This window comes from Artemia franciscana, chromosome 9 (assembly GCF_032884065.1).
Source record: "Artemia franciscana chromosome 9, ASM3288406v1, whole genome shotgun sequence".
In the NCBI taxonomy this organism is placed as follows: domain Eukaryota; kingdom Metazoa; phylum Arthropoda; class Branchiopoda; order Anostraca; family Artemiidae; genus Artemia; species Artemia franciscana.
The window spans coordinates 31473796-31485903 of record NC_088871.1 but is presented as its reverse complement, the minus strand read 5'-3'; the positions used below and the strand labels follow the sequence as shown (position 1 = coordinate 31485903).

Genomic DNA, 12108 nt, shown 5'->3' with positions numbered 1-12108 from the left:
AGGGGCCTAGTTGCCCTCCAATTTTTTCAGTCACTTAAAAAGGCCGCTAGAACTTAAAAAAAAAAATGAACACGTATTTGTGATCTTTCTTCTGACAAAAACAAAACAAAAATTCCACATTTTTGCAGATAGGAGCTTGAAACCTCTGCAGCAAGGTTTTCTGATACACCAAACCCAATGGTGTGATTTTCAGTTAGATTTTATCATTCTTAGAGGGTGTTCCCCCTTTTTTTGAAAACAAGGCAAATTTTCTTAGGCCTGTAACTTCTGATGAGTAGGACTAAACTTGATGAAACTTATATATTTAAAATCAGCACAAATCGAATTCTTTTGATGTATATATTGGTATCAAAATTCCGTTTTTTAGAGTTTCGGTTACTATTGAGCCGGGTCACTCTTTAATTACAGTTCGTTAGCCCAAACTGCTTGATAGATGGAGACGAAGGACTGTGCCAGTTTCAACCATTTTGTCAAACAGTTCGTGGTAAAGAACTGTAATTAAGGAGCGATTATTTCTGTTCGTTTTAAATTTTAATGTTGCTTCTTACTTTCAGTTGAAAAAACTTCAACACAGTAAGGGTCAAAATACTAAAGACCAAAAGTGCAGGATGGCTAATCTGCTTAGAACTATCAAAAGATATTTACATAGCCTCCCAATTCCAGAGGCTATACTACTCCACAGTGGTGAATTCGTCCCTTAGTATATATAAAGTCCATAAACAATTATTGGTTATTATAGTGTTTCTACAGTAGAATTCATAGTACCATGAATTCTAGCCCATCCGAACATAACAATCCGAACATAGCCCATCCGAACATAAACAATTATTGGTTATTATAGTGTTCAGTGGAATTTACGGTACTATGAATTCTAGTCCATCCGAACATAAACAATTATTGGTTATTATAGTGTTCAGTGGAATTTATGGTACTATGAATTCTAGCCCATCCGAACATAAACAATTATTGGTTATTATAGTGTTTCTACAGTAGAATTCATAATACCATGAATTCTAGCCCATCCGAACATAACAATCCGAACATAGCCCATCCGAACATAAACAATTATTGGTTATTATAGTGTTCAGTGGAATTTACGGTACTATGAATTCTAGCCCATCCGAACATAAACAATTATTGGTTATTATAGTGTTCAGTGGAATTTATGGTACTATGAATTCTAGCCCATCCGAACATAAACAATTATTGGTTATTATAGTGTTTCTACAGTAGAATTCATAGTACCATGAATTCTAGCCCATTCGAACATAACAATCCGAACATAGCCCATCCGAACATAAACAATTATTGGTTATTATAGTGTTCAGTGGAATTTACGGTACTATGAATTCTAGTCCATCCGAACATAAACAATTATTGGTTATTATAGTGTTCAGTGGAATTTATGGTACTATGAATTCTAGCCCATCCGAACATAAACAATTATTGGTTATTATAGTGTTTCTACAGTAGAATTCATAGTACCATGAATTCTAGCCCATCCGAACATAACAATCCGAACATACCCCATCCGAACATAAACAATTATTGGTTATTATAGTGTTCAGTGGAATTTACGGTACTATGAATTCTAGCCCATCCGAACATAAACAATTATTGGTTATTATAGTGTTCAGTGGAATTTATGGTACTATGAATTCTAGCCCATCCGAACATAAACAATTATTGGTTATTATAGTGTTTCTGCAGTAAAATTCATAGTACCATGAATTCTAGCCCATCCGAACATAACAATCCGAACATAGCCCATCCGAACATAAACAATTATTGGTTATTATAGTGTTCAGTGGAATTTACGGTACTATGAATTCTAGTCCATCCGAACATAAACAATTATTGGTTATTATAGTGTTCAGTGGAATTTATGGTACTATGAATTCTAGCCCATCCGAACATAAACAATTATTGGTTATTATAGTGTTTCTACAGTAGAATTCATAGTACCATGAATTCTAGCCCATCCGAACATAACAATCCGAACATAGCCCATCCGAACATAAACAATTATTGGTTATTATAGTGTTCAGTGGAATTTACGGTACTATGAATTCTAGCCCATCCGAACATAAACAATTACTAATTATTACAGTGTTACTACAGTGGAATTAATGGTATTAGCCCATCCGGATCGTGGTATGAGGCTTACGTTAGGTTGAAAATACTTCCAGCGGCTGATCTCTCTAATTTTTACACCGGTGTTTTCATGAATAATTACGTCAGAGGTAACACAAGTTTATGAAGTTCATTCCCATGGCACAAGGTTAGTAAAATTAGCATTTCGTTTTGATTGATATGTGCTAAATTTTGAGGGTTAAGTTACTGGTAGCAGGGATCATGATGCTGTAGTTACGTTCTGTTTTTTAACCCCTTCTGAGGCTGATGTTAACAATTTTATTGCGATGTTGTCTAATTATCCCTTCTCCATATCATGATATACCATTTCGGGGGGGGGGGGGTTGTGTTTATGTTAAGTATTTCTTTTTGTTAATAATTGATATTAAATTAAATAAAAATTAAATTAAAACTAGAGGACGCTAGTTACTAAGAGCGCATTTTTTATAACTTTTTCAACTTCACGTGGAAGTCCCTTTAGATGAACGCAGGGATGATTTCATGTTGTATTAGATTTTTTATTTGTATACTGGGAAGGCAGTGTAGTTTTCGTCGTTATTTAATTCTTACAGCAGAAATACATTGAGCATGGAAATAGAAGATTACGTTTAACAGCAGAGAAGTGGAAGGAGAGAGAAAGAGGAGGAGGGGGTTAATTTACAGGAGCAAGATTTTTCCTACTCTCAACAGGTCGTAATGCTAGAGTTAGGCATTAGCGTAAGAAACGGGGAATTGGGAGTTGGAAGCACTGTCCTTTCTATTTGAATAATCCTGAACTGGATATAAAAAATGGGAATACTGCGAAAAATGTCATCCCCCAAGTCTCCATTCTTTACGTTAAAGATTCAACAGATTATAGAAACGAATCATATTCTCGATGGAGCATAAGTAAAGCTTTGATGTAAAGAATAGGGGCACTGAGAGCGGCAGCCTCCCCAGAATACAAGATTTTTTTTTCAAATTTCAACGTCACTTTTTAATTTAATTTGGAAAAGATTGCTTTTTCTAATATAATATTTAAAAGAGACATCCTGTTCATAGTTATTATTGTCTTTCAACTCATATTCTAAACGAAAAATTATTCAAAAATTGAACGTAATGTTAGCACCATGCCCTAACCTAGGAAGGGCAATACTGTACATATAGTTTTTGCATGCTGTAAGTATTTAAACCTAAATGAATAGGTGTATCAATTGGAAGATGCTCATATACGTCAAAATGTTAATTCCAAGGGGAGTATTTCATCTCCAAATAAACACAGAAGACAAATAAATCCGAAAGTCCGCTTCTTTTCAACAAAGAAAACCTCATTGATCCATGGAATTATTATTCTTCCTGAAAGAAGTCACTAAAGTGACCATTAATTAGAAAAGAGATTTCCGTATAAATTAGAAAGTCATCGGCATTGGCACAGGAGATTTATAGAGTTTCTTCTGTGTATTTCTTTATTCACACCAATTAAAAGCAGACGTAAATTTGGATTAAATTAAATTAAGACTTTTAAATTAAGACTGATTAAATTAAGACTTGTGAAATATTCGAACAATTATAGCCTAATTTAAAAATTGCATGTAAGTTTTTCAAAATGAAAACATAAGTATAACAAATCTTTAAATATATATTCGTGCACTAGAATTGGCTTAAATTTGAAACTGAATTATGAAAAGTCAAAACAAGCATGTCTTCATAATATAGATTTTCTTTGTATTTTCTCCTTTTATAACTGATTTTAATTGATCAATCGAGATTTCAGGGGGTCCCAGGCCCCAATCTCTCACTGTGTATGTCCCTGAAACCGATAAAATAAAAAAAATCCATTGACTTTCTTCCACAAATAGTTCAAAAATCTAGTTCTTCTTAAGAAGAATAGAAATTTCTTCTTCTGCTGAAAAAGTTACAATCACAATCACAGAAAAAAGGAGGATGAGATTTGATAAAAAAAACAAAAAATTCTTCAATAAATTATAATTAAAAAAACCTGAAGTAACATAAGTTAAATGCCAAATACAGTTCGAACTTAGGCACAAATCAACCGAAATTGGTGAACAAATCATCAAACAAATCTGATTTTATCAGAAAATTCATTTCTCTTTAGGATTTTAAGCAATTAAGAAAAATGGCTTGCTACAGCTTGTGTCCTAGCTTGAGTGAGGGAGACAATTTGAATGAGAATCAGAATTTTCTCCAGCGCTGTTTCGAATAGTAGACCCTATTAGCACATCACACAAAGAAATTATTCCACAGTTTCGTTGAATATTTCGCAGTCATAAAATGAAGACGAGGAATTTCTAGACGTAAAACAGAAACCGAATGCATATTTAGTGTGAAAAAGATATTATTAAATTGAGCTTTATAGAGGAAAATAACCATTTATTCACAAGATTTCACAGGTCACCTCGATTGTTAAAAAATAATGGTAATGATGTTTAAGCCCATATTAACTTTGGATTATTAGGTTCACAAAAAACTCATTAAACGATATTCCAACTCCACAAGTGCTAAGCCATCGCCAGGTTTTTTTTCCAAATTTAGAAAGAGGTCACTTGATACATTGTCCACCCACTTGAAAAATCATCGACAATTTGAACTGAAATACTAATGAAATGCTACTGAGGAAAATGAAACATTTCCCCAGCTAGCTTTGACAAACCAAGAGCATCTCAGATAACAGTTCAAATTGTGCTAAGAAAGAAGAAAAGTGACAAAGGCAATACTCAGCTAGTTCTGATTATATATTATCAATAATATGGCCAAAAAACTAGAAAAGTTCACGACTTTTTTTCATTTTGTGACAGCAATGATTTTCGTCCTTTTTGGTCAGGGCTCTAAAAAGGATGGGACCGATCGAGACAAGTTGCATCTGGCAATCTTTTCTTTTTATTAAGATGTGATTTGTTTTTTCTTTTTATTAAGATGTTTGTGGTAATAATTTTTTTATTAATATAAAAAAAAATTGTGGCGGGGCAAGAGGAGCAGTTAATTTTATACTGGACAATATCAAACATAGGAAAGACACTTTTTTTTGGTTATTAATCCAGTTGTTTAAGCAATTTTTTTCATAAATTATAAAATTAAGAGCAATCATGGTCTTTGGCAAGTGAATCTACAGATATCTCAAAAGAAAAATTAATTTACTTAACTTCTCAGTGGGTTAGACATGTCTAGTTTTACTTTGTTCTTATCTTAATTTGGTAATATATTAGTGAACAAAAACTACTAGCAAACATAAATGTTTTAGCATTGTAACACATAAAGCATGTACAAAACCCAACAAAACTTTTTTTTTAAGCTGTTTTGCTTACCTGGGGAACAGCGGCAATTACCATCAATATTTGAACAATTACCATTATTACTGCAAGAGCAAACATGAAGACAGGCTTGCCCATAACGACCTCGGGGGCAAGGAGTTTCACAGTCTTTCCCGAAGAAACCTGTAACAAAAATAAGAACTAAATAATAATAAACACTGACTGAAACTGGACGGCTAAAGGACAAGCGAATTCATAGGAGCAAAGTACTTTTAGAGCTGTGATTCCCAGGATGGAGAGCCGGTCTCACCGGCGGGGGATGGTAATATTTTGGTGGGTCATGGGTAGGACGTGCACACTTCGGCTGACTTAATTTTGAAAAAAAATAGTCATATGAATGACGTCACAGCCAAATGCATTTAAAGAGAAAAAAAGATGCATGATAGTATTGCAATGACATTGTACGTTGTATAAAAGGCATTGTTTTCACACAATATTTTCAATAGAATAAAATATGCCTAGATGACAACAGAAAATAAGGATATCAACTTAACGGCCTTTTAAGCTTCCTTCAAGTGAACACACGTAAAATTCTGAGTAACAAAATTTAAATGTCACGAGGTGAGCATCAGGATTTTAGAAATGCCTAGGTTTGCCATGGCTCAAAATCAGTTGGGAGCCACTGGTGTAGAGTAATATGCATTTAGGGATGGTTTTACGGTTGGATTACCTGTAATTCTACTTCTAATACATCTTATAACTTGCCTAGTATGATTAATATGAGTGAAATTCTAATTGTATGCAAAGAGTAGGGGTAACTTACAAGAGTGGAAACTAGCACTAGTGCCACAAAAAAAACCTCATCCTCCTTGACAAAAATCCCTAGTTTTTGCTGACACTTGGAATTTTTCCAGTATAATAATAATAATGGTCAATTTAATTTGTATAGTTGCTAAAATTAGTGTAGTAATAAGAGTCTGATCTCAATGCCTGACAGAAAAACAATTAAGAAGCTTGAAAAAATACCAACTGTCGCCAAACTCTGGATGGCGTTGATGGGTTTTTTTTGCCGATACTAGTAGCGTCCATTTCTACAATTATAGCTTATCCATACTTTTTGACTGTTTGGCTATTGTTAATGTAATTGTTAAATAAAAATCTCATTAAAATAAAACCGTTAATAAAAGGCTCAAAATTTTCCAACCCATACTATAAATCTATTGATTAAAAAAAGACTGACCTTGCCAAAAAACTGTCAATAGACAGTAGTTGAAGACAGCGTAAAAAATGCATTAAAAACATAATGAAAAAACGAAGCAATAAGAACTGTGTTGAATTAACAAAATCTAAGAAGAAAAAGCTTCGTCAATTTTGACTTTAGTACATCACCCAACAGAAAATGATACAAATCTTAAAATTTGACACAAAATATTATAAAAAAGGAAAAGAAAAAGAGTTCCCCCGGAAAGTTTCCTAATAATAATAAAATAAAATACTATATAAAATTATAATAATAGTAAAAAAAAAAAAAAAAAAAAAAAAAAAAACACCAGAGCATTCTTAACAATGCTAAATGCATGGCAAAGATAAATCTTCTGCTTAAATATTACTAGATAAACTTTTTTCAAACTAAAAAAAAATGTTAAACACAAATATGTAGGCTAGGGAGAGGATGAAATGCAAAAGCTCAATTAAGTTCTGGTTGAATCAAGAACAATTTCTTTCAGTAAGTAATTAGCTCGTGCATGATAAATGGGTGCAGTAATATGTTGTAGACAAATTTGTTCGTATGGCATGTGTGTTGTACACGAAAAAAATTGTTGTACACAGAAATTTGTGTTGTACATAAATACGTTTACTACAGAGAGGAAAAAAAGGCAACTCCCGGAATACCTTCTTTTAGTTCCCATCATTCTGACACAAACCAAGCCAAGCCTGCTGGCTAGACTAGCTTAAATTTGCAACAACAGTCCCTCCAGCGAATAAAACAGGAGGAAATACAAATGCTGTTCAATAATAAAGATCCATGCAGTCTCTACTTGCAATTAAAGTTGAAATAACCATACGCAGGGACTCACCTACAGCTTTTTGGGAATTTTTAGACAATTCTGCGACTTGAAAGGAGTTTTCTAAATAGAGTAACTTTCTGTCATATGTAAAACAAGAGTCACAGAAGAAATATAAAAGGACATTCACCATAGCATACGACTTATGGTAAATATTCAGTTGTCTTGCTACCCATCCTTCAAAGGTTTGCAAGCAGCTATCAAATATTCTTAGAGTACTTTAAGCGTTGTTAACACGAAATCAGAAATTTAGTCAATTAATTAAAGGGTCTCACTCGTAGAGTTCTGTTATCTTATTAAAAACTAGCTGTTGGGGTGGCGCTTCGTGCCACCCCAACACCTAGTTGGTGGAGGCGCTTCGCGCCCCCCAAGCCCCCCCGCGCGCGTAAGTCGCTACGCGCCATTGTAGTTGTGTCCCACCTGTGAATATAGATATATATATATATATATATATATATATATATATATATATATATATTAACTATGTAAAACTTGCGAATATACAACATTCTTCGCTGTCTCATTGTCTGTGCATATAAATAGATTGTCAGGTTTACCGACTCTTGAACATGCAACATATAATTGTCCATGGGAAAAACAATCCGTATTCAGATCTATACCTCATTATTCTAATGATTGCCCCTGAGCTTTGTTGATGGTGATTGCTAATCGAACATTCCCTCTGTCCCCGTCGTCATTTATATATCCCCTGTGCCCCCCGGCGTCCCCGTTGTAGTTGTGTCCCTGTGTCCCGGTCGTCATTTATATTCCCTGTGTCCCGGTCGTCATTTGTGTCCCGGTGTCCCGGTCTGTCATTTCTCTTCGAACATTCCCTGTGTCCTGGTCGTCATTTATATATCCCCCTGTGTCCCCGGCGTCCCCGTTGTAGTTGTGTCCCTGTGTCCCGGTCGTCATTTATATTCCCTGTGTCCCGGTCATCATTTGTGTCCCGGTGTCCCAGTCTGTAATTTCTCTTTGAGTGTCCCGGTCGTCATTAATATTCCCTGTGTCCCGGTGTCCCGGTCTGTAATTTCATCAGTTGACAAAAATGACGTCAGACGACAAACAACTTCATGACGACATACAGCTCAATCCTTATAATGACGTCAGTCGACAAACATGACATCGGTCGACACACAAACATGACGTCAGTCGACAGACACACAAACAAACAACTTATTCTTATATATATAGATATATATTGAGTTTATATTTTGTTTAGTTGATAAAGTTATGTTTAGCTTATGTTTTAGTTATGATATGTTAAAATTAAATTTTTAAAAATACGTTTTTAGCTGAAAGTAAGGAACAACAATGAAACTTAAAACGAACAGAAATTATTCCGTATATGAAACGGTTTTTTTCTAACAAATTTACTGCTAATTTAAAAAGCTTCGTATTTTGATTAAACTGCCCTTATATTTAATGAGTCACTCTTAAGGAGTTGTGACAAAAGGTCAGAATTTAGCGTAAAGAGCGGGGTACTAAGAAGGAGTCATCCCCTTTCATATGCGGAATAATTTATGTTCGTTTATAATTTTAATATTCCTTTCAGTTGGAAAACTTATTTTTTTAAATTTAATTATCTGATCGTTTTTCAGATAATACCAGCTCCTCTCGAGTAAAATTTCTCCTGGAGAATTCCCTCGAAAAGCTTCCTACCCACGGAAATCTCTCCTCGAGGAAAATCTCTCTGCAAAAAATTCCCCTCCCCAAACAATTTAGCATATATTTCCTAAAAACAAATACTATATGCGAGCAATGGGCAAATTGCATAGCTTAGTGCTTGCAGCCCTTTTCTCTGGGGCTATGGGGGTCATTTCATCGTCAAAGGCATGATTATTGGACCTTTCAACTGTGCTGAATCAAATGTCAATCTCACAATTTTGATCAGATGATTTTGCGGAAGAACAAGGCATGAATCCTTCTGGTAAATTAAAAAGGGCACTAGAACTTTTGATTTCTGATCAAATGAACATTCCCCTGGTTTTGTAGGGTAAATTATTAGATACGATCAGCCCTGAAAAAAAAACACGCATCCGTGATTTTTCTTCAGGACAAAAGTGCAAGTGTATGTAGGAGCTTGAAACCTCTACAGTAGAGTTCTATGATATGCTAAATCTGGTAGTGCGATTTTCAATAACATCACTTGACTTTTCGGGAGGTAAGTTTTTCCCAAAAATTAGAAAGGGGGTAAAATGAATTTTTCAAGATCGAGCGGGGAGGGGACAGGGGTAGTCGTTTTTTTTCAATTTTTACAATAAAGATACCAGAAAAACCATTTTTCAACGAAAACATCTTAGAAAAAGGGGGAATGGGTGAAAAATCAGCAAAAAATATACTAAAAACATACAGTACGAAACAGCATAAAGATTGCCATCAACCTATTACACCATTAAGATTGCAAACTGCAATATTGACAAACAATCATTACGGTTGCTTGACGATTTGAGGGTGTTTCCACCCTTTCTCGAAAATCTGGAAAATGTTCTCCGAATCAACAATAAAAAGCCTATTCTTTTGATGTATTTATTGTTATCAAAATTATGTTTACCGTGTTCAGTTACTGCTGGGCCGAGCCGCTCCTTACTTTTCTTTGTCACGAACTGTTTGATAAAAACTTAAGTTATTTTATGTTAAAATCTAATGTTATACGTCTTCATTTTTTCCGAAAATAAATAGGGGATAATCCGATAGCCTTTAGAACTACAGGCGAACGCTCTGCTACCACGCTACGAGCTATAAATTCCAATAGCAAATACTATACCTGAACAATATGGGAAAATTTCTCAACTTACAGCCCTTTCCCTAGGACCCGTGAAAGATCATATTATCCCCAAAGACATAGTTATTAGACTTTTCAACTATGCTGAACAAAATGGCTATCTCAAAATTTTGATCAGACGACTTTGAGAGAAAAGGGACCGGCAGCTGCAGTACAATCTTCATGATCATTTAAAAACTGTACCAAAACTTTTAATTTCCGTTCGAATGCGCCTTCTGCCGATCTTTTAGAACCATTGGTTCAATACAATTTCCCTGTTTCACCATAATTGCATAGCTTACAGCCCTTTCCCCAGAGACTATGGAGAGTTATGTCATCATCAACAGCATAGCTATTACACCTTTCAACTATGCTGAACAAAATGGATATCTCAAAATTTTGATCAGACGACTTTGAGAGAAAAGGGACCGGCAGCTGCAGTACAATCTTCTTGATCATTTAAAAATTGTACCAAAACTTTTAATTTCCGTTCGAATGCGCCTTCTGCCGATCTTTTAGAACCATTGGTTCAATACAATTTCCCTGTTTCACCATAATTGCATAGCTTACAGCCCTTTCCCCAGAGACTATGGAGAGTTATGTCATCATCAACAGCATAGCTATTGCACCTTTCAACTATGCTGAACAAAATGACTATCTCAGAATTTTCATGGAACGACTTTGGGGGAAGGAAGGTCGAGGGTTAGGGGCTAGCAGCCCGCCAAACTTTTTGGCCACTTAAAAAGGGCACTAAGAGTTTTAATTTCCGTTGGAATAAGCCCTCTGTTGATCTTTTAGGACCACTAGTTCCAATATGACCACCCCTCCGGAAAAAACAACAACAAAAATATACACACATCCGTGTTCTTTCTTCTGGCAAAATATGCCACGCTTTTGTGTATAGAAGCTTGAAACCTCTGCAGTAGGTTTCTCTGATACGCTGAATCTGGCGGTCTGATTTTCATTAATATTCCTTGACTTTTAGGGGTATATCCACTCTTTTTCGAATATCAGACAAATTTTCTCAGGCTAGTATCTTTTGGTGGGTAACACTAAGCTTAATGAATCTTTTATACTTGGGATCAGCCAATTCTTTTGGTGTATTTCTTCATATAAAAATCCCGTTTTTTAGAGTTTCGGTTACTATTGAACCGCGTCGGTCCTTACTACAGTTTGTTACCCCGAACTATTTGAAAGAATGATACCATTTTTATACTGATCTTCCCTGTTCTAATGTCAAAAAATATCAGAGCCTTGTTCGAGTCTATCTTCTTCAGGTCTTCAGGCTCACTGTCAAAATTATCATTTTGTCGTCTCTTTTCGCAAGCCACCCGGCCTTTTGAAATTCCATCGGGGACCTGTAACAAGTAATTTTACAATTTCGGCCGTCTACTTGTTTTTATCTTTAAAAATTAATATTGAATAAAAATCTTTTACTTTAAAAATGTCAAAGAGGTTGAAGGAGCAGAAGAAAAACAGAACAATGGAAGTGTCTAACATTAAAAATATTATTATACCTTAGTTTTTGAAAATAAAAGAAGTCTGAAATTAGCATTATTTATGGCAAGACCTGATAGGCTGCATATTCATTTTAAGACACAAATGAAAGATGATATATTATATTATGCATAACGGTTTCTTCTTGGCAGTTGATCGAAAATAAACGTCCATTTCTAGCATTGGTACTATGTCCGAAAGCGATGAAAGATGACAGTCGAAATCACTCAAATAGTGACAATCTTTTTATTCTACAGGAAAAGTGTTCAGGCGAATATTGAAGAAAAAAAAGTTTCCCAGCCAAGGAGCATGGTAGCTTATTTTAATACATCTTGGTGTCCTTTCACATTAAAGAAACATTCAACCACTACCGCTCTTAGCAGCTCTAACCTCATATATT

At 34.8% G+C, this 12108-nt stretch overlaps 1 protein-coding gene across 6 annotated transcripts in view; it reads right to left on the bottom strand.

Moving 5' to 3' along the window:
• The window catches only part of LOC136031270 (protein draper-like), a 237994-nt gene that overhangs the window by 75920 nt on the left and 149966 nt on the right, over positions 1–12108 (bottom strand). For all 6 annotated transcript variants that reach the window (XM_065710702.1, XM_065710704.1, XM_065710706.1 and 3 more), the window contains exon 10: positions 5436–5564. In XM_065710702.1, coding sequence (XP_065566774.1) covers positions 5436–5564 — 129 coding nt within the window. The remainder of the gene's footprint in view (positions 1–5435; positions 5565–12108) is intronic.